Genomic DNA, 24,252 nt, shown 5'->3' with positions numbered 1-24,252 from the left:
GTGCAGAAAATTCAAAAGTAACTTCCATTCGCATTTTTTTGATCCATCATCGTTTGAATCAAGTGCGCAGTCAGAGTTGAACGTAGGTACAGGCAGATTCCATTCGGATCATTCCATTTATTGACGCAAAGAAAGCATAAATCAGTAATCAGCAGCCATATACCATTACTGGCACTGGAATGTGACGTTTTCACACGGGGCAATTCATTTCTGCACTAGAAGTCACGATTTTGCCATTGATATGCTAACTATGCTCTAATTGCCCATAGGACATGTAGAAACTGCTTATTTAGAATTATACGAGAATAATCCCAGTACATATACCAGGGTAAAGGGTACATCGGTTCACATCTTTTTCAATTTCAAACGCGGGAACCTAACATAATCACGAAATTCATAATTGTGGAATTGGAAATCTTTTAATTTGTATCTTGGTCTTTCTACAGAAGAAGAAAATAACTAAACCTCGAGTATTCTGACTTTTCCCGATCACGCGACTAGGGGTGTCTAACAGGTAATGTTCAGCGTATTCATGCACACCGGAAATTAAACAATTTCCTACATTGGACGGAAGTTTCAACTGGATTGACACATGTTTTAACAGGTGATAAAAATATCGCATGCAAGAACTGCGATATCGTTGACGGAAACAATAATTAATTGGCTGAGATCTCCAGACAAATTGGTTCATTTTATCTCTATAGAAAGGTATATACCTTCACCCACCTGAAGAAGCTGATTATGTGATAGCGAAACACGTGTAATGGTGGAAAAATCATGTACCTAACTTAGTTCTACAATGAAAATGGGCGACTTCGAATATCTGAATGGAAAACGTGTAATTACACGTTTACATCATACAAAAAGCGGGTATACAGTGGGAGTCCGTAATGTTCTCCATCAAAGCTCCAGTCGAAAGGAAATAAAATGAGCATGTTTGCCCTTTGACTTGAAAAGAATCAGGGTTTTGCATTCGCATTCATTGAAAATTCGACTTTTCTATGTCCGTGAAAATTTCAATTACGCAAATGGACATTTCAACATATGCTATCCATATTAGCTGGGAACGTTTCCGGTTAACTTACGAATGATTTACTTAATTTTCTGAATGCGGCATCAGATTGGAATTAAAGATTTTGGGCACTCTCTCAAATGAGCAACCGGCCGAAAATCTGCCGAATCGACTTTGCCTGCGATAACCGACAATTTGATTCCCGTCCCGTCCACCTTTGATGAAAAACTCCCGATACACAGCGATCCCTTGAATTTCAGTAATCAAAATCTCCCCTTCCTCATTCAACGACAACAATATTGTTTTTTCTTCAGAAGCGACTGGAAAAATAAGGAATTCTCAACTGACTATTCGTTCAAAACTACTAACTACTACTTGATGACGATTTTTCGGACGCGATGTAGTGCGCATTCGCCATTTTGCATCTTAAAACTACAACGCATCTCTGGATCGTAAGAAATAAACGAATCATAACCAAAACTGAATGAACCTTCGCCATGCAGAAGTATCGAAATCTCGATTATCGCGTTTAGTGGGCTGTAAAATATATTAATTAAAGAAAAAATTAATGTCCGTTCTTAAACGAACCATTTTATTATCACTGTTTTATTGCGCTACATTACTGTGACAACTTTAATCTCTAAGGAACGAGATTGCTGAGCAATATCTTGAACTTCCCATCGCATGGAATGTCACACATTTAATTGATGTAAAATACCCACTTCGTAATTTCTTCACGTTAAGATTACAGGTCATGTACCTAATCTAAATAGCGTAGCATGAACATTTGCTTTTAACGCTCACGACTAGGAATCTCTCAGTTGTAACGACATTCTAACGAAGGAAATGCACAGGGCAAAACAAGTTCTCAAGTTATATCGGGATTGTTTGTGCTTGGTTCTACTCTACCAACGGCAAGAAAGTCAAAAAAATATATTTGTGCAAAATTGTTTTTCTGTAATGAGGTTAAGGGATTGGCTGACTCTGTACAGGATCGTTAACATTCGTGGCAGAATATATTTCCGATATGTAGGAACTTCCTTCGGTTATGTCTTGATCAAATGTGAAAAAACCGATTCTTATCTTGGAGAGCAGTAATCCATTATGAGATTAGCCGAATCGTTAGCGAAAAAATACCCGCTTATGTCATGTTTGCCGTCCAGACAGATTATTTCGCCCCGAATGTAATGAATCCCTCCGAATCTGATTTATTGGTCCTATAACGAGTGGATTGCGTTACTATGCGCTGAATAACTGGAACGGAATGAAAAAGGAGATTGCGTTCCAAATAACAAGGAATATCTATGACAATAATGATAATAACTGGGGATCTACCACTAGGTGCTTTTCCTGGAGCAAATATCCTTTTTTCCCTTAATTACATACTGCTCCCACACACGAATCTACCGATTAGGATGATTTGATTAGATCAATTTTCCCTGTGGCCGAGATTCCTGATTTCGAAACTCTATATTTTGTTATACAGGTTGTTCGTTGGATACCTGTGAGTGAGCGATTTCAAACAATCTCGTACTAACTTTCCCAAACGAAAATTACATTCTGTGCATAAATACAAACGAAAGGGATTATAGTAAAAACATAGAGGCGGAAACGCTGAGGACTTTGTGGGTGGTCTCCAAGTCATAAATGCAACTTTGTTGGCACCCCTTCAAAATATTGATATTGAAGTATGCCACATAAAAGCTGACAAAGATTTCTTTCCTTCGAAATATACATCCAAAGAGTTACGCTGTTTCTATAAGTAAACCATCATTCTAAATCTAAAACATTTTCAAAGAAGTCACTTTTGCGCAGGGATTGTTTGATTGAAATGGGCTTGGTTCGAGCTCATTCACAACTGTGACCTATTGATGTAGTTGTCTATCTAGAAAGTCACGGAATGAAATATCTGCAATTAATCACGGTAGTCTTATGCCCACATCGGGTCAATTAATTATACCATATAGTCTTCTACCTTCGACTCTTTTTCGTAATAGCTGTTGGACACTTTGATTGCTCGTATAACATAAAATGTAATACTATGTAAGTGATTAACATTTCAATCGTTAGTGTGCCCGGCTCAGATTGATTATTATTTCGGTTTTGTCTTCGTTTAATTCAACCCTAATTCAAATCGTCAAATTATGCCTGTTTTTTTCCACCACGAATTGATTTTACTGAAAATTCCATCAAAATTAGCAGAATAAGTTGCCACAATTTTGAAAAAAGTCCCCTACTCTTACGAAAATGAAGAAGAGATTTTCATGTCTTCTAAGTAGACAATGAATCAATTTTTGATTTATAACATATCGTAAATCATCGTAAGTCCCGATGAATAACTACAGTGTCCATAATCACAACATAATCGAAGTGGCTGCTTCACAGCTATGAATGATATGGGGACAATGTTGACCGTTTCCTGATCATAGAAGCCTCGTGGTTTATAAAGATACAGCATCTGTTCGGACGATAAAATGTTTATTGTGGAAAAATTGAGCGGTACCTATATTGCAGTACTTTCTCTACTGCAGCACCATTAACCTGTGTATGCATTTCAAACGATTGCACTTTATTAGTCATTCCGTTGCATCCTGTAGTTTAATGATCTCTTTGGTTGTTCATATAAAGCCATGTCCAGCAAGAGCGTCGTGACATGCTATAAATAATCAGTTTAATTTTTCTCCACGAAAATAATTTCGATTCCATTTTTTCCACAATCACCAGATGACGCGGTAACTGCACTATATAATACGCAAAAAGATACCTCGAAAAGTTGCTAAGAAATCTCATCCCCTTGCAACCAGATTCGTTTTATCGCTTTGTCATTTCTTGATTCCTTTCTAGAGACAATTTTTCACATTCTCTGTAGATTGAACGTGCAAGTTACCCAACAACGTATCGGTTATTGGCAGGTAATTGATTCGCATAATTCATCAAATCGAAGATTTTAATTTGAAGCCACTCCGAGTGTTGAAATTCTGTTAATCGCATGTGGGGCAAGTCAAGATCCAAGAAGAAAGATTTGAAAAGACAGAGACAATGCCTGTAATGCGTGAGATGCCCAAGGCATATTTCACTTTCGCAAGTATCTAATGATGTCAAGTTCCAACAGAGAGTGCTGGACTCCCGACTTCACCCACATGCAAGAAAGGCGATACAAGAAATATAGCATCTTGGTCAGTTCATCGGAATTTATTTATACAATAATGGCTTTCTAGATTCAGTTGAACGATAGTGGCCTTCTCTGTTTGTGTGGTATTCTGAAACCATCACAATGACGTTGTGATCAACAATGAGAATGTTGCAAGAATTAATTTCCTCGTGTTTCTATTATTCAAACACAATGCCAGTTTATATCACAAATGAACGAGGTGTGTTCGAATCCAACTACAAAATCACAGTCGTTAATCATTTTCAGGCGAAATGGTTATATTCTGTTGAATTATGTGCGAGATAGTTCGATAGATCGCTTTCATCAGAATGTGTTAACTACCTTCGCTTTCATGTATGTTAGTTACATCGCCTCTGATCTGACCTATCCTACTTAACTCTTTTCAGGAATTCCAATTATTTACATTCACACGCTCGATCTTCCTAGACCTACCCCAATTATTGATCCACTATAAACCGACTAACTCGGTTAGCTTTTGGAAAACACGAAGTCTTCTAAGATTTTATAGAAAGCCTTGAAAAACAGAGGTCATGAAGCTCGTTGAAAAAAGGACCAAAGCTACTGACGAAAAAAAGCAGAACAGAGTCAAAAGAAGATTCCCAAAAAACGAAATGCAGGCTGTAGATAACATCTCCAAGTGAAAGCGCACGTGGAAATATTAATAACCTGCTAAAATTAATTGAATCTGCTACTCTATTACATCGACGAGGAATGAGTTCCTATCATAAGGGTCCCGTTGTGGCAGACACCTACATGACTTGGAAGACCAGACCTGGTTGAAAGTTCTTCAGGGTCGGAGGGCAAGATTCCGAACATTATGAATTTGAATGCATATTTTAAGTTTAAATGGAAGGTTAGGGAGGAAATTGCATTTATTTGAAGATTTCATCCTTCAGAAGAGAAAAATTCCACATACTAAGGACCAAAATCATCTCATTAACGTCACACTAACTACAAGAGCAATTTATCTGGGAACTATAGACTGGGATGATGGTGCAGTGGAAACTTATAATTGAAAGACAGATTGTCGAGTTTCAAGAAGCAGATGAGGAAATGATAAAAGTGGAATAGTTCTGAAATCTAGAAACGTCGTAACAGCAGCCGGTTTGGCTTTGTCGGTATCCTAGGTCCTTAATGAGCTGGCATAAATTCAGCAGGTGAATTCGCAGCACCTATTATTCACAATCAAGTGTATATAGTATCGTCCCATCGCGAACAGTGCGCAATGACAAGTGAAAGCCTGCACGCCTTCTGTGACAGTGCGACAAACCGCGAGCTTAACGGAATTCAGTCTATATTCTGAATCCGTAGGACAACAAACATCAGATTGTCACTGGTTGTCGCCCAAGTTGCGGCGCATTCGCACATCGTACACATTTCAAATAAAACCACGTGTATGAAGAAACGTTTTCGTGCAGCTATCCGCAATTGTTATGTCAGTTTTGACAAATGGCTCCATCGTGGGTTGACGGCACTTTCGCGACCTCAACTACGTGAACCGCGTCCTCTGGATCATTTCTATTTAACGTGCTTTAGTACAGCTGTAGGTGGTGCAACAGGTAAACCCAACAGATTCTCGTTTTCGAGTGAGTACCTCCGATTTTCACCTTGATTACCTGACCTTTTTCCTAGAGGAGGACGAGGAGATTTTGAGAGGTTCAATTATTTCATTCCATTAAGTATTTCCGCAGAAAAACAGTTTTATGACAATGATATTCGAAGGGAATGCCATCATACTGTTCCCTATGCTGGCCTACGTACCTTAATAACACAGTTTATTCTTCAAAACCTTCCAAATCATCAATTATTTTATGAAGTAAGAGGTGTTTCTTCACCTACTCAACTTCATCCCCCTAGCTCACAAAGCAGCCCCCTCAAGAAAAGTCGACTGGAATATTATTTCAATCTCAGTACAATCATTGAAACTTTGCTTAACAGAAAAAATGACTTACTCATATTACAGTTCAATCATTTCATAAAATAACATTTGATGATCACAATGACCTGTCTGGGGAAGCATCTCCAAGGTGTATTGAAGAAAGATCAAATTTTGACATCGTTCAGAAAGGCAACAGATGATAGGTTGACGGAAATTACTCAAAAGAAAGATTCCACAATTATTTCTTCGAATCAATGTATTGAAATAGCTTAATGAAGAAAGTCACAATAAAAAAACAACAACTGGGTAACAAGTTATAAAGAAAAAAGCCTCAAGAGAGACTCCCTAATGATCTCATGAGGGTTATAAGTGCTCGAGCAATTTGAGACATATTTACTTGAAGCTCGACAAACTTCAGAAGACATAGGATATAATTTCCTCACATACACATATCCATTCGATCTTCATTCAACTTTCGACCCATGTAGCAGCATGGTGAATTGAAGATGGCCAATTTCTGTCGAGAAAGTCGAGAGCCGAGATAACCTTGGCGATACAATGGGTCACTATATCGTTGACCGTGATTCCTATTCCTATGCAGTTGCCTCGCGATCTTCGCAAGATAAATAAGATTTTATATAACATGAATCTAAATCGCATAATGAATCATTCTGACAAATTTGAGCGACCAGCGAGAAGATTCGATTCGAATGAAGACAAGTACGCCCGGAGCGGTCACTCTTCGTGAATGTGTAACTGTTCATTGTCGTGTTAGAAAGTCTTGAACTGTGCCCTGTTCGTAATTTGTCCATACTTTGTCCGAAAATCATATTTCTCATATGGAATGGCTTTACATTTCATCTCAGTATGGATAAACTCCCTTTATGAGGTTCTGTCCAAAAAAAAAATTGGATATGCGATTATATCTGACATTTCTATATATGGAAATATTTCCATATGACTGTTCAGGTGGCGTTGTAGTATTAATAACTAAAATCCAATATGCAATCTCGTAGTTTTCCTATCCTACGCCGAGAATTTTCATTTCACTCAAGCCGGTATAAGGAACATCAATAATAGATGCAAAACGTACTTGAGAAGGCACATATTCACTCTTTAGGGATCTAATCGGCGCACCTTCTCTCTTTTAAACATCCACCTACGATGCCATCCAACAATTATGGCTTTTTCATCGAGGAAATTTTTTTCTATAACAAGACCTGAATTTTCAGCTTTTCGCTTTACTTATATCGTGTTCAAGATGTAGCGGATTTGTCTTAGCCAAGGACAGCCAGATATAAAGGCTGGCAAATCATGACAAAAAATTGCTTGATAATAAAAAAAAGTGATTCAAATTACTTATACAGAGTGAGTGAATAGTCCTTCGAAAAGAGGTGGTTTTCCCTAAAAACATTTCCACTCGTTTCGCTACTATCCTTTCTTATCTGAGAGTCGCAGTCTGTACAGCTTGATAAATTAATATCGAATTCTAACGTGTCCTTTTCAAGAATAGATTGATTATTCACACTAATCTCATTGCGATAACATTCTCAAGTTCTCTGGCAAAATAAATTCATACTATAATCAAATGCCATATGTTTCTCCCTACAGTATGTCATTCCTACAACAGTGATATCAGTGCCTTTCGCAGCAATGTCAGATTGATAAACGCTCATGTATTGCGATATTTCTGAAAGAGATTGCATTTTTTCATTTCTTCAGTGCTTATCAAGACCTTGGAGTGATGTAACAGTTATTGTTGTTGTTCTACGTCGAATTTTGACAACATTATTGAATATCTTGAAAATAGGTCGACAACCTGTTCGTTTTTTCCTTGTCGATCTTTCTTTGAGAATGTATAATGCCAGAGAATCGATTCCTCGAACTACTGAAATTTTTCGCTTAAAAAAAAAATCAATCTTCGAGATTTCTACCAGCTAGCATCCAAAAGGTTCATTACTGCGAAACGAAGAAAAACTGTTCGCGTCAAAATAATGGCTAATTGTAGATGGGTGCCACGAGTTTCGAAGCTATAATCAACAACAATGTTCGACTGAAAAAACAGAGCCACCGACAACGAGACGTTTGCTGAAAATACAATGGAAGCAGCACAAATTCGAAGAAAAAGCAGGCTGGCTATTGTATTTCGCTGTGGAAGTTATGGTACACCTATTTTAAATCTCGAACCTACCACACATACGGACCTCGTTCAAGTAAAATACCGTATTTTACGAGTTGTAAATCATCCGTGTGTCGTCTATATAAAATCGAATAAGTACTTCATTTTAAAATAGCATCGCCTAAGTGTCGCGGGATATTTTACTTATTTTCGTACGTACAAAATGTTAGCAATGTTACGATTCTCTAAATATATAGGATAAAAGGCAATACGCTTCCTCCTTCTCTCTCTTCGCAATTTACATCATTGTTACACCCTTCCTTGTTTTCTATGTGGGTCAATGTTCCCCTCGTATGTAGGGCTCTAACCTACTCCTCAGACGTCTGATAGATTTCAAGGTCACCATCTTCGATTATTCGAAATGTATGATACCTTATTTAAATTCTCTGTTATCCTGTTATTTAAAATTCATATAAAAATTCCCCCCTTCCATTTTTTCGACCTGCCAATAGAGATCATCCGATTCCTGCGTCGGTATGACCAATTTGACGATAGCAACAGCCACTAATCTAAAGCAATAAAAATTGTCCCAATCAGAATTCGAAAGCAAAATATCACCGAATTATCACCAATGAAATTTTTTCATGTCGTGACCTGGGTCTCAGATAAAACGACATTTGCGTTCTATCATTGTCGTCTCTGTGAAGGACGAGACCGAGTCGATTATCAGGCATTTATGTTTCGTCGCCCTGTCTACTGAGGAATGATTCATTCTAATTTGTAGGGAAGGTGCTGAAATTGCAATTTTTGGGTAAATGCTGCCGAGTTAAACATAAATCATCCATCAAGTCCGAATTAATCCAGAAAGGAAATCTGATAGATTGGTTTATTTCTAGACGATTACGAAAACATCAGAAAAAATAATCAGAATCGAGCCATTTTACTAACAGAAAGTGGAATCATGAGCCAACATTCTAAAAAAAATGTTAAATCTCAGAAATTTTCATGAAAAATTAAGAAAAGAGTGGAAAGAACTGCCCATCCATTACTGTGGAATTTCGATGGAAAACTATTCGAGGTATTCGATGTTCAATACATGATCATTCACATTTTTCCTATATTCGAGTTGAACTTGGCTTTTTTTCAGTGCAAATCCAATAACTTATTTCAAGTTCAAATAAATCATCATGAATCATTGTTCTCAGCAATTAATTTATTATCTACGAGTAGAGGATTAATTGAAATAGGAATTCTATTCGGAATAATGTTTATGTTCGTCCATTTCATATCGTATCATAGGAGGAAGTAAAAAACTGCAGCTTTATTCATCTCAGTTTGCCGATAATGCAGATTAGCAGGACCCTAAGTAGAGACGTTCGATTCATAGATGTCGACACTGACAGTCAACGGAACCCCTGACTTTTTTCAGCAATTATCTTCAGGTCACTACCACGATTCAGATTAAAAGTAGGGATACAAAATTCGAAAAAGGTTTCCCAACCACGAAATGATCCCATTCCTTTTCCTAATCAGATCTTGATATTGGATCGAAGAATTCTTTGAAACTATTTCTTATAATGTCGAGTTTTTGCACCCCCGTTTAAAAAATATATACGAAGAAGTTCAGATCTAGTGTTATGAACAAACGTGTTACGCGAAAAAAAAACCATAACTTCAAAGACGCAGTATACGGGTACCTGTAAGTCGATCAGATATAGATATATAGCTATTGATCATAAAAATTAGAAATAAGTATAACTGAGCTTGATATATTTTCGACTACTTCCAACAGAACCATACTAATGCATGGTACACCTTACTCATTCCTAACAGAAACAAATTCCATGCTATCTCGACACAGTAGATATCAGATGCTTAGGTTGCATCGAGATTATTGTCAACAAAAGGTTCCAGTGCCTGATGTCTAAAGATATTGTAAGAGCTTAGTGGCTAATTTAACACACCAGGAAGACTGGAGCAACAGTCAACAGCTCCAGAGTTCTAGTGAACTCCAGTATCTGGAATCGCTCCTGCAATTTCACCCCCAAAGCATCTTTTGCTTCGACTAAAGATGCCGAGGCATTCTGTCACCAGGTGATCTGGAGTTTCTTCCCCTTCTCCACAAAATCTGCGCTCGTCAGTTTCTGCTAGACCAATTCTCATAATGAGCCTCCTACAAGGCGGCACTGCCATGTAAGGAATCCAGTAAGGATCTTGCTAAGATCCATATACTTGTTAGATCTCGCAGTGGAACTCTTTGGAGTGTTCCAGTCTAGGAAGATTCCTCCAGAGTAATTCTCTTTCGGTTTTCCCTTCTCAAGAAACTCTTTCTTGTAGGTACATTTTTCTATACCACAGAAAGTTTCCGAGCAAATGCTAATAGATGGAGTTTGCCCTCCTTTCCTGGCAAGTAAGTAGGTACCTATGCCAAGTGGTATCACTATACTGAAACCACTTCTTCAGATCAGGGTCTTCAGACAGGATTATCATAGCATATTAAGTTCACCGTTCAGTACTACTTACTTCCAAAGAGAAACTCCAGACTAATTTCCAGCTGTTCCTTATTGACAGGTCCTGGCAGTCTTGTCTCAGAAACAACCCTTCATTACTCATGGGTTGGCAGTGCTATTTGATGTATCTGGTATCTTTAGTAAAGAGAGCCTGATATGAAGTTTTTATGGCTAATGAAGGGTCTTACAACATTCATAATGTGTTCGGCATAAGACTCTGCTGATAAGAGAGAAGCATCATCCATACAAAATGGGAAAAATTGCTGAAAGTGAAAATGGATATTTCCATGTGACGATCAATATAAGTCGTGAGAACCTTTCAAAGGGTATGGAACGTATGAGTCGTCCATATCGAGAGCTCATACTGGAAGTGAACCTGCCCATCACCTGAGCACCAGGTATACCCTTGACGAGGACGCCGTAATGCATAAATTTGGATAAATAAGTGTTTGTATGACTGCAAGGTATTGGGTGTGTTGGAGCCAATGGCACAGGTGGGTAGGGTGTCGTGATGTCGCCAGCTGGGGGGGATGTCACCAACATTCAAAACGCTTGCGCGAGGCGGACGCAAATGTCACCTGCAGGTCGAATACGCCTTGAGATCTGGTTCCCGTCGTCGGATGCCCTCTGCTGGAGCGGAGGACGCATTAAAACGAGTCGCTCCACGTCCGTGGAACCGAGCGTATGCAGCCGGCGTCAGGCCATGCCCGGAGACGACGTTTTGTTGCTCCTCGTCGCCCGAACCGTCAATCGTTACACCGCTCCTGGAGGGCGATACACTCACTTTACGGATGCAGACGAAATCCATAACGTCGCTCGGTGTGATACCGTCTGAAGATGAGGCCCCACGATCGACATGTATGAAACCGACCAGATATGACTGCCATCGAAAGCTCATGTCTAGGAAGCATACCTTATATGAACTTTTTCTCAATCTGTTCATATATCCCTCGTCCTCCACGTTTGGAAGGACAAGCACTACGTGTAAAAGAACGCAAAGCAAATCTAGTTTTTGTATACAATATTGCGAAGGCTCCATATTGGATATGCTACCATAAGACATAGATATCCAGAGAACTGGATAAAATAGCCATCTTCAGGTCAGGGTATCGAAGATACAAGGAAGGAAGCATCTAGTTAGAAAAGGTTTAGCATAAGGAACTGACGAGTGCTGATTCTGTAGGGGAGGAAAATGAAACTCTAGCCTCGCCATTGCTAGCCAAGGCAAAGAAAGCTTTGGACGCGAAACTTTCAGGGGCAAGGACACAACCACCTTGTGGAGTTCATTAGAACTCTGAAACGGCAAGCTGTAGATGACATAGATGCGAAAATAGCTCTGCTGATGGGCATAATAGATCTTAAGGTGCAACACAACCCCTTTCAAAGTCTAGAAATCTAGTGATCAGGGTATCAAAGGTACGATAAGATCACCTTGAGCCCCTGGACAAATATGGTTTCATATGGAAGCCTAGATTATCCAACGAAGTTCAGTATCGATTGAAATGAAAGAATTATCAAACAAACAGCATGTACAAATAACGAATTCATATCATCCCCTACTATAAGTAGGTAGTCCTTAGCTTTTCTGTACGCTCCTATAACAAAAAACGCGAAAAAAAGAGCAAAAGGTGGAGTTATCCAACTTTGACCATTTCCATTTCAAAAATAGATTTTTTTCCCAAGGAAAATCGAATGATTATCGAAAGAGAAAGAAGTCCAAACGCAAGAATGCACCTCAAGAAAACCTCCATTCGTCAGAAAGTAGATTTCCTATGCTAAAAATGGGAGCCACGATAAGTAAATTGCAATTATCCATGGATTGTATGAAGCACTACGTCTTTAGATGAAATCTAATTGAACTCTTCACCCGAAATCTTGGTCTATTTCTCTTCGATATCGATTGCTTCTGTCTCGCCCTGTCTGAGAATTAAGAAAGTGTTGTGTTTGGTCCTGATTCATTCCTCGAACAGGAAACGTACCCAACATAATACCTACTAAAGAAAGGAAGTGTGGAAATCCAATGATGGAAAGAACGACCAAAAGAATTTCCACTTTCGCGACCTCCAACAGACATATTTCAAAATAGTAATCAGTCAAAAAATAACTTTCTGTCAACCTCGTATCACAAAGTAAGGAAAAATTCACACCAAAATAAACGTATACCAAAGGAACATATTTACATAAATGGAGCTATAACCACGAAATCAAAAGAGTACTAATTTTCTGTATCCTTGATTAAAGTGCATAATTTTTCTCCATTAAATTTCCCTACACCTTTTTTCCCTATGTGAATATCTTGTTATCATTCGAAAGAGTCAACACTTTTATCGTTTTCCCAAACATTTGAAGCGTCCCTTGTGGAAAATCCGCCGAGTTTTCCAGAATTTCCCAGGAAAACGGGCCAATCTGAGGAAAATCGCTATACACCCCTTGAAACGCAACACCCGCGTGAGGCATATAGGGGCGGAGCTATTAAAATTGTCACTGCACGAACGATTGTCACTTGTCGCATGAGCTGCGCACGCGCGTTCCTGAGGGGACCATAGGTCGTGACGACGCCAGTGACACGCCCGGCGTCCAGACGACCCTTGACCCCTGGTGCCCTGTGCCAGTGTCGAACGGTCACCCGTAGTTTCGTGAAGCTCCGTCTGGTAATGCACCCTCGATTGAAATGAAGCTTCACACAGGAAACGCCGCGCTGCTTTGCCGGCTTCCCATCAGCTAATGGTGAGTTTATTCCAAACGTTCCTTCATTTCTTGTGGGAAGATGGGGAGGAATATCATTCCGAACATCTCGATGTACAGTCTGCGTCGCGGGAACGAAATTTTCATTCATCGATTCCCATCCAACAATAAATGGTAGAATGGTAATTTCCTATGACCATCTGCATTTCTGGGAGAACATGTGTAGATATCCCTTTGTCCGAAAGGTTCAGTTCAATATTCCAATTAATTTATTGAGAAAAATAAACGGGATTTTTTCGTCAACCTAGGTTATCGCTGAATTGATTAATTCATTATATGACCGAGACATCGGTTGAAATGCCACCAAAATCATGAGCTACATAGTAACAGATAACACTGAAGGATTTATAGTTCTGGAATAAGATAATTATTGATCATAGCAAATTTTTTAATAAATTCGCAAGAATAACACATTTATTATTCAGATTTCGCGACAGGCCTATCATAGTCACAACAACGTGATTTTTTCTGGCCCCCTTCCTCCCCGATTTATCAGGAAACAGCTCGAATCCAACAAGTCGCACAGGTCACATGCAAATGATTTTATAATGCAAAGGTCGAGACTTAGAGAGAACGAATATAATGAGATGAATGGAATTTGTTAAACAACGTAATTACATGCAAATTCCGAACATATTTTCTGGGTGTTTATTCCCTACGATTCGATCCATACGGTGGGACTGAAATTTTCCATTATCGGATGCATTTTACCATCCTTTGCCGTCATTTATTGGTTGGAGGTTTAATAATAGATATTTAACCGACAAATGAACTATTACTTTGTAACCATTAACTTCAATCGTCGTCGTTCAAGGATCCTTCTTGATCATCTGAACTGCATCCTTATGATCGAGACTTTAAATCATTGGATCTGAGATATCACAAATGACTTCAACATAAAGTAGAAAATAGTGAAAAATCAGCATTCGATTCGAAGGAAAAATCATAACAACCCAAAGGGTGACAGATACAAACTGAAGCCTATTGAGGAAAAAAATAGATCGAGATAAAACGTTCATCTCCAAGATAAGAAGCCAGCAGCGTTAATATCCGATGAACAGTCTCTCGTTCCTCTCCTACTTTATTTCCAACCAAGAGATCCTCCTACCTCGTTCTGCATTATCCCCTCTATAAATGGGAACTGACCATCTCAAGTGATATTTATATTTTCACACCACTTCATTTTTTGGTCAAATTTCGAAAAAAATTCATGTTGTGTTGGTACAAACGTCATAAAATTAAGATGGTGAGGACTGTGTAGTGCCAACTGGAATATAATCGATAATCCTGGTGAAATACCTGGACAGATTCGACACCCCTTCAAGAATTTAGAAATGCGAGAACCCACCAGTACGAACGATGAAAACTCAAAATACTGATAGTGACCACAAAGATATTCATAAAAAATGATATCAGTCATCGCTATTCCTGATAAAAATCGACTGGAGAAGTCCACTACCCTCGTGGGACTGTTGCTCTGTTTTTCTTCAATAGGTCTGATTCCAGAGATCCGAAGAAAAAAATGCTAAGTGTAACCGAAATTAAACTAAACATCGTATCCTAGAAACAAGCTCTTGTGAGACTAATTCATCAGCACAAACGTCCCATACATTTCGATTATTTCAACATTAAGATTCTTCAAGGATGTCTAATGAAATTTTCACATGTCTTCTATGATCGTTCACATACACACAAATTAAATATCCTGGTGGAATAAACGAAATGTACCTCGATTTCGATCACGGAAATCTGAGATTAATAATTCAGCGACACGACAGTCGCCTCAAGTTTTTTTTCCTAGACATATCTGCCCAAAAGCTTTCGAAACACAGCGGAGATCAGCTTTTAAGATAAACGAAAATTTGTTCTCATGCCTGTGTTCGTTACGTGTGACCTTCTCATTGAAGATAGTCGCTGTAATTAACGCTAATCTGAATACGAATATGATGGAAACCTATTTGTGAGGATGTATATATTTTGTTGGAACACGAAATTAGCATGGAGGGTATCTCTAAGCCTGATTTGCATAAAAATTTCCGTTTGTATTGAAACTGATTTCATTGTCGGTTGTCACGGAGTAAACGTAAGTAGTTGCTATTTTCTCACACGGCTTTTCGGATGGGTTGAAGTCAACCCACCCATGGTACTCTCGAACGGTAATAAACGATACCGATTATGATTTTTAGGAACCGAAGTAGTATATCCTAAATTTTGTTTTCATCCAGTTTAGGTCTATTTTGGCTCAGTTCTTCGTTCAGTTTTATTTCTGGAAATGTGCGAAAAAAAGGAGCCACAGAAAAAAGTGTGGGCTGAAGAAAGTCCTAGGGTGTTTGTTGGAATTGCTTCTTAAGTTATATTTTGAAAATTATGGAAATATGCAGTTTTGAAAACCATACCCTAGGGAGGTAATTTAATCTTCTTCTACTTTAATGAGTAGATGAACAGAATGGTGATTTTAGGCCCCTAAGAACAAAGATGAGTTGTCATAGAGTGCAGAGAGGATCGGAAAGCGACTGAAATCGGTTGCGTTCAAAAGATAAACGGTTAAAAACGATAAAACACCTATAGTTCCTTAGGCGCTGATCATTTTCATGTACAACGAGTACGAGGAATTTATTAGCGGATAATCTTGTTGAATAATTTCGTTTTTTGCCGCGGCGGTTCGGTTGGAATCGAACAAGGCAGGCAGAGGGGAGATCCACACTCTACTTTAGTTCTTACTGCCTGCCTGAACGTCGGCAACTGGAACGGACGAACAGAACATCTCACTGTTCAGCAAATTCACGTTTTTCCATGTACATGTGCTTTTAATAAATGAGTGCCAACACCATAGGAGTAAAATACCAATCTCCCCGGACGTGTCGTGTTCTGTTCGAGATTTGACAGTTTGATCTGACCCGCCATGTGACTTACGATTGGAGGATCAGGTGTTGAGTGAAATACAATTCTGACATTTGGCACTTCTCGAACGGACTCCGTAGCATGAACAGTAGCAATTTTTTCGGGGGTTTCATGAACGTGAGTCTTGCATTTAAATCGATTTAACATATTTGGGGTACTTTTTGAAATCTATGAAAATTCTCGAAAGTGAAATGAAAGCTCATCATGCTTGAACGGAATATCATTCAATCAATTTTATTATTTTTAATTATTTTGTCTCTAAAAGTGTATGAGAAAATCAATTTTAGATGAGAAAATGGAGGATAGGTATCTACTGAAAAAATTTTTCGAAGTCGAATTGCTTTGAGTGTTTCAAATTACAGAAATTCATACTACTATTTTCGAATTCTATGTGAATTGCATAAACCTTTTTGTTTCTTATATGTTTTATGCAAAATTATTTCTTTAAATTTCATTCACCCACAAAAAAGTAATAAAATTAACGAAGAGGCGTCCTTGAATAATGTAAAGATAAAAGTTAACTAGCTCTGCTCAACTTTTTGAGAGTTGTTTATAATCGACTTAAAATTTCCACATCTAAAACTTATGAAGGTGAATTGTTTTTGGAATATCAATTTCAAGAGGCGGTGAGGGTTAATTTTTTTGAGGAAAATAATCCCAGTTTCAGATCCGTGAACATTTTTATCCATGAAAATTTTGGTCAATATTCGGGAGCAATTTTTGATTAACGATTATGCCTTGAAATCTGTTCTTTGAAAATTAGCATCGTTTTATCCAAACATTAAGGGCAGTTTTTCGCATCCGAAAGGTACAGTAAATCATTAATAAATTATAGGTCAATTTTTTGACACAAGTCTGCCTCTCGGTCTGCTTGTTAATAAGGTATTTTTGTATAAAAAACCATTTCAGATATTGAATCAATAACCAAGAAATGCACTGGCATTTAAATTTCGATTTTGGTCTTTCCGAAAGTGGAAAATATGGTGAATTTTCACGAAATTATTCTTTCTGGTATACCTCTCCTTCGCATAGTTATCTGTACATAAGGTAATTGTTATCCATTATCCCCAGTATCGAAGATTGTCATTCGAAACATAGTAGTCTTCGAGTTTTTTTTATTTTCCCTCATGTCAAGACGGGATGTAGGCTTCTCCGAAGAAACCGGGATATGTAATTCGATTCATTCAATGAACGATATTAAAACAATTTCAACTTCTTGTAATAGGCGCCCAGACACTATAATAATCTACAAATACTCAATCGGGAGATACTTTTATTGCTCAGTTTTTTATCAACGAAGTATACATTCGAGTCACCTGTAATAAACAACGTTAAATTATCTCTATAAATTATATAGTCCGTTAACGATTTAGTTGTCATTTAATAGAGATTTGCGTGTAAAATAAGAGACGAGCACCAGCAATTACTAGACTTTCGCTTGGCGAAATCAGGGACGGCATCCTATGCCGATCAAGCACAAACTCAACACGCCATTCGGTTACTTTTTTCAACTTTACCCACGAACGAGCAAATCCAGCAATGAAGCGAGCAAGTAGCTACTCGACTTTATCGAAAATAAACCTACGGTGTTCCAAGGGAAAAGTATTCGATATGATGAAAAAAAGATCATTTATGTGGAAGAGGGAGAGAATCATAGATATGGTACATAAATTATTATTCCTTATCTTGAGATTCATCCACACAGAGATGACCCCACTTAAAAGGGGAAGGAGTGAAAAAATAAAAGAGCAAAGACCAAAAAAATGAGGTACAAGGTATAATTCGAAAAAGGACACAGCAAATCAAAATGAAAAACATTCCTCACATTTCTACTAATTACACACTCGACTTACGGAATGATGAAACCTAACAATCTTCGAAACTGAATATTACAGATCAAAATTGGATTGGGGTTGAATGAAACAAGAAGAAAATGGATAACTGATAGCAGAGTACATAAGATAAAGTAGTTATTGGTAGGACGGAATGACTTCATAGACTTTTCTTTCTCGGACGATTCCTAACGAGAGAGCCAGCCATACATAATACAACTTCTTATTCGTTTTAACCCTTTTGCCAATGAACATCGAAATAAAAGAACGCCATTTTTCATGCGTTGGCCTAACTTTGAACCTTCCTCAATACAAGCAGTATTTCGCAGTCGTCAGCAAATTTTATGACTTATCAAAAAGCATTAAAATACCATGATTATAATCCTGCAGTCGACTACTTCACTATGGGAAGAATATACTGCAAATCCTCGAGAGCTTTTATTGGCCATTATTGTAGATGAATACGTTCTAATGAAGTAAAAATTAGATATAGCTACATATTACAGTATCTTATCTTATGTCCCTTCAAGATTACCCTGACTAGGACTTGTTCCTTCGAGGAGAAATAAAAAAAAATTATTCAATCTCTCAAATGGAATAGCGAAAACGATGTTATTTGAATGCCTTTTCAGTGTTCACTTTCGAAATTTAATTAAGACTAACTAACTAACTCAGCAAATTCTTCAGCAGCTGAGTTGTATATACAGTGTGATTAATTATGTTTTTTTTTCTCATTCTGAACGAATTACACGACTCTAAAACTAATAAGTTGAGGTAGCTCATCTCGAAAGTGGGAATCTTTGACAATATTTTATGAGTTCTCATAAATCTCTCGGACCGTAACATGAATTATAAAATTCGTATTAAACCTTGATGGCTTATAAAAAGCCATAGTTACTCCTTTAATTTATTTGCTTCAAACATTCATTAATCCCATCCGGTGGAATCTTGAAGAAATGATAGACAGAAAGCTGTTTGACAAGCTATTCCTTTAACTGACTTATTTATTCAATTCGTGAAGTACAAAAATGTGAAATTTGCAGCGTTGTTTTTGAAAATACGTTATATTTTCTTTGATGAAAATGAAGATCTGATATGACAGAAGGAAATTTATTATAATCATAAACCAACCCGAATTTGACAAAGGTAGGATGAACCGTTGAATGATTTGTCAAGTCTCAAGCTGCGAAGTTCATTCCTCGGTTCGGCTGATGAATTTGTTCCGCGGAATAGAAAAAGTTCTGAAGAAGTACAATAAATAACAGGGCTGAGAAAAGGGACGTGCGATAATCGCCAATTTCAACGCTAATAAATTTGAGTGAATTAGCATTAAACGTGCCTAAATAGAGGTTGATTAAACATTGTCCGTATATAAATCATCAGTGTAAGTTATATTAAAATGCTGGTTTAATATATGCAGATGGCAATGCTCAACTTGTCCGATATTATGTCGGTAGACTAACCGCAGGCGTTCTTCAAAAATCAACAAGTGAACATGCTTTACTTGATTATTTCATAATTTCGATACGGTACACTAGGAACGTTTTTTCCTGGTCTGCTTTTTGCCTCCATCATTTCTACGGCAACGAGGAGGTCGTCCAAACCAAGTCAAGTTATAAATAAAATCATTTTATCGATTGCGCTTCAACATAGGAAAAATGCTCAAGTAATTTTCGACACATTGAATTACTGTGAAGGAATTGAAAATGGGGGAACGCTTCATTTTACTTCTCCTAGGGGGGTTTTCCAATAATCATCGAATATCTTCCCGGTAATTTCGAATCGCGTTCGACATGAGCCTGAACACACGAAATCAGTAGTAAGAAGCATTCAATTAAGTGCAAAAAGTGCGTGCTGAGAAGTCATATACTGACGACACATATTGAACTGTTGAGAAAACAAACATCCGTTTGATTAGTTATAGGTTTCAGTTGTATAATGCAATCTTTCACGCTAGTCGTGTTAAGGACAAAGGAGTTGTCTATCACTACGTTAACACGCCACCTCCATAAGGTCGCCAGATCCGGATCAGGGGTTGAAACACCCCAATTCCTCTGAAACACGTCTCTACGTACACACCTCTGTAGGTTGCTTAGGCCTCTTAGGGTCTTCATCAAAATTATTCCTTCGTTGATTGAAGACTACACACCCTCAGTAGTAGTTGGAAAAACACCCATGCTCATTGGCCATAATAACTCGTATGTCTTCGCATGCGAGAAGCATTTAGCGAAGCATCTTGCGAATGTGAGTTTCAAGCCCGAAGCTTCGAATCCGAATAATTGAGCACACTAAAAGGTGCATCTTAATTTCCAAGAAAGTCCGGAATGAATTTGTTGCCAAGGAATCATTGTCCTGTCAACATATCACACCGTATGTCGTACCTCGACTTTAATTGTACCGCAGTCGCATGTGAACTGCGTGTGCCTAAGGCCCAAAATATGTGCGCCCTTGGCTGGAATTGTCACGAAACATAAAAATGCTAATTTCTTACTGGACATGTGTCCAAGTTATAGCCGAGTAGGGACAATAGAAGTTGTGCCCTTTCCGAATGCGGTTTAACAGCTTCGTGCTCGATTGTCATATGTTTTCTAGTCCTTGCTATGGCGTCTGGCCATTGAGCTGCAATTATCGACATTATATAATCAGCCCGATCGCCCTTGGCACAAAAAAATCGAGAAAAGGGCTATATTATCGAACGTAGGCAGATGGTCGATTTCCCCCGCTGGTGTTGTATGCAAACAGGCTCAGAACGCTCAGAATCGAATCCAGTAGATCTTCCTGCTTCGCTTTCGATGATTCTTTAAATTTTCGGCTTCACAATGCTCCCAAAAGATATTCTTTAATGATTCAGTCGGAGCATGAACACTAACGATAAATCTGTATCGATGTAATTCATATTTGGTCAAAATACAAGAGGGGTTAGGAGGCAGAAATCGAATAACAATATCTTATCGGTCCAGGTATAAAAGAAAAGACCCACCGACGAACTTGTTTGAGTTCGGCCAATAATTCATCATCCGCCTTTACTTATTATACAATATGGCTCGCACCTGGTAATTCCTCGATTGGCGTCCTCTTGTGCAGGGCTGTACTGCTAAGGTCTGAAATTATTTATTTTTTGGAGATAGTTTTCGAACGAAAGGTGAACACCGAGCAGAATTTGGAACCCCTCTCGATTTTCTCGAAAGGATTTGGCCTCTGGAACTTGCATTTAATGGTGATAGGCAGAAATTTACTGTGAAATTTTGTTGGATAACTTTTCTTCGCTTTTTCTCTCATTTATATTTGAGGCTCGATCATTTTGAAAGTATTTATTTCAAATTGTGTGATCTGAAGGAGCTGAGATGTTGTCAAAACGATGGTTCTTCCTACGGTCAACTTAAAACAATGAACGTTTTTCAAATGGTATTTCGAAAGAAGCAATATGTTCGACGACATGCCTCGTATTCGCATTATTATTATCTTCTATCATTCCCGGTGCGGTTGGCTATACAGATTCTACGTAAGTAATAAATTCCAATTAAAAAATAAGATCGCAGGTATCAATTAGTATGTGTTGTCGTGCGAACATTTTATCTTTTGAATGCATGAAAGCCATAATAATCCATTACCTGTATCGATGCCTGTTCTGAGGAGAATATCATTACCGGAATGGAGTGCACAGTTTTATTCAATTTCCGGTGAAGCAGCAAATTAGTAGAAAGCTGTGCTGTCGCTCAAGATCAGTTTTTGAGTGTTACCGTTTACGTAGGTGTGTGCGGAGAGATTTAGAAGACTCGCCTTATCATTTCGGATCATTCTGAATGTCCTTACTTGATTCAATATTGTTCCATCAAGGTCTATATTCAAATAGGTGGCGTGAGGAAATGTTGATTGTTTTGTTTCATTAAAATCGACCTTATCAGGTACCGATTACGAAATATTTTCACAAGAAAATCCACATATATGTACATCTATTGTGTATACGTGAAAATAAAAGGATGTATCTGGATCATTTTGAATAATTCAAATCCAGCCTATCGATTTAGCTATAGCTAATTCACTCCCCTGCTATACGGCAAGGTAATGATTATGTGTAATTACTACGAATACCGAATGTACTCAAATTGTGTGCAATAAGTATAGTCGTTCAATACATCAGGTCGTATTGTACGTGCTGTATATTCAAGGCTCCATTTTGAACCGACGAACTTGAAATGCAAATAGGGTGAAAAATTGCCAAGTAGACATGTTTCAATTAGGGTCCCATATTGAATCAGCATATGGCGATTAGAAGGGTTTATTAAATGAGAAAAGGGAAGGCAGAGATTTGACAAGGGGTTGAGCAGAATAACAGGGCTATTCCACTGCTTGGGGGATACAACAATCACATGCCCTCGTTAATAGAACGCTATTTTATTACTTTATGATTGAATATTATGGACCTATCGAATAATGTACGCTGTGCATCCCCAAAATGGCGATTACCGCACTCTCCTGCATGTTGATCTGTCAGGACTCAAAATTTATGAAATATCGTTCGTTGACACACGAGAGTTTTAATCTGAGCACTTTTGTTTATGGAGATGGTTCTATTCTAAAGAATACTTCGACTTTTGAACGATCTCAGCTCATAAATGAACTCATAACTTGATCATATGAAAAGGTAACAATGAAGAAGTATTTGTTCTAGTATTTGTTGATCCCTTAGATTCATTTCGGAAGTGCTAGAGGTAGAAAGTACGACAAATATTGGAGTCTCTGAAGGAGATGATGGAGAAGTTGTTTAGCATAGGGTGTGTTGTTTAAATAACTGCTACGTTTTGATTCTCCTAGCAGTAGGCTTAAAGATCCCCATTGTTATACACCATAGCGCTACCTAAAAATTGTGGATGGGTTAATTCAACACAATATATCGTAGGCGACGTCTCAATACCTGGTCTGTCGAGTGATTTCAAGTGAATTATTAATCACGTGGTGGGTGTTGAGTCGCCATATAGCCAACGTGCAAACAAACGACACGTTCGATGTGTTAATGAACGATCTCCAAAGGTCGTAAAAAATGATTTAATACTTGTAAATTTAGAGTTTTTGGCGGGAACCAGGAATGGGGAACTCTGATCATATTTTCACACGAAATATATCTCTTTGAAACTTTAAGGGAAGATGAAGTGGTCCGAAGGGTTTTGAAAAATCCAACTGTGCTCAAATTCAGGAAAGTTTTAGATGGAACACCCTATTAAAAAGCTAATACCTCCCGATAACTATTTCGACAATAAGAAAAGAATGGTAACGCCCTATATTTCTTGCTAAGGATTCAAAAAGGAAATAACCACCACCATTTGCGCGCACCGATTCAATTTACTCCATCTTTCTGCAAGACGATCCTCAGCATCAGCCTATAACAAAATACACCTAATGGAGTTAGATCGTTATCGAAATCGAAAAGAACATTAGTGACGCTTCTATACTGAGGGGCGTGTTCAATTCTGTTACACAGCATGTTACGAAAGGTACTCAGATCGAAACCGATAAGCGTTAATGACGAAATGACAATCCCGTCATTGGACTCCACCTATAAACGTAAAAACCCGCAAATGAGCAAATAAAATCAACCCGAAGTCCCTCATCTTCTGTATGAGCCAGACGGTGAATATTATGGATACACCGGGCTAGGTTGCGAATGTTTAGTTTTCAAATTATTCAGCCTTTGTTGACTACATTATGATGACTTTCCACCCCGGTCAACGTGAACGTCACATGAATTAATGAATATGCATCCAACGATTTTTATTCGAAGCCAGTTTTGGCCCATTCTTTAATAAAATAAATCTAAGGAGTCCAACAAGAAAAAATGTTAGAACCCCCTCTGAAATTTTCGGTCTACTCTACGCAACTCAGATTTCAAAAAACGCATTGAAAAGTCAGTCAGGGGAAAGGACTGCTTCCATGGCTCTGACTGGTCACAGGGTAGTTTACTTTTGAGGTTTTGTAGGGCCCGGAAAATCATTTATTTTGAATAGTTAAAGTTTTTCATTATCAGAAAATCATAAGTGTAATATCTGAATCAAAACGACTGTAAGTATTCCATGATAAATTTTTG

The 24,252-nt window shown here is 38.1% G+C and overlaps 1 protein-coding gene across 3 annotated transcripts in view; it reads left to right on the top strand.

The window, feature by feature from the left end:
- Positions 1-5,644: 5,644 nt before the first annotated feature.
- The window catches only part of LOC123321761 (zinc finger protein basonuclin-2), a 97,917-nt gene continuing 79,309 nt past the window's right edge, over positions 5,645-24,252 (top strand). For 2 of the 3 annotated variants that reach the window (XM_044909505.1, XM_044909503.1), the window contains exon 1: positions 16,141-16,455. In XM_044909505.1, the coding sequence (XP_044765440.1) occupies positions 16,420-16,455 (36 nt within the window). In that variant the 5' untranslated portion in view covers positions 16,141-16,419. Of the gene's footprint in view, positions 5,771-16,140; positions 16,456-24,252 lie in introns of those variants that run through there. The other variant, XM_044909504.1, reaches the window with a different exon arrangement.

This window comes from Coccinella septempunctata, chromosome X (genome assembly GCF_907165205.1).
Source record: "Coccinella septempunctata chromosome X, icCocSept1.1, whole genome shotgun sequence".
In the NCBI taxonomy this organism is placed as follows: domain Eukaryota; kingdom Metazoa; phylum Arthropoda; class Insecta; order Coleoptera; family Coccinellidae; genus Coccinella; species Coccinella septempunctata.
The sequence above is the reverse complement of the archived record's forward strand: the minus strand, read 5'-3'. Positions and strand labels throughout refer to the sequence as shown.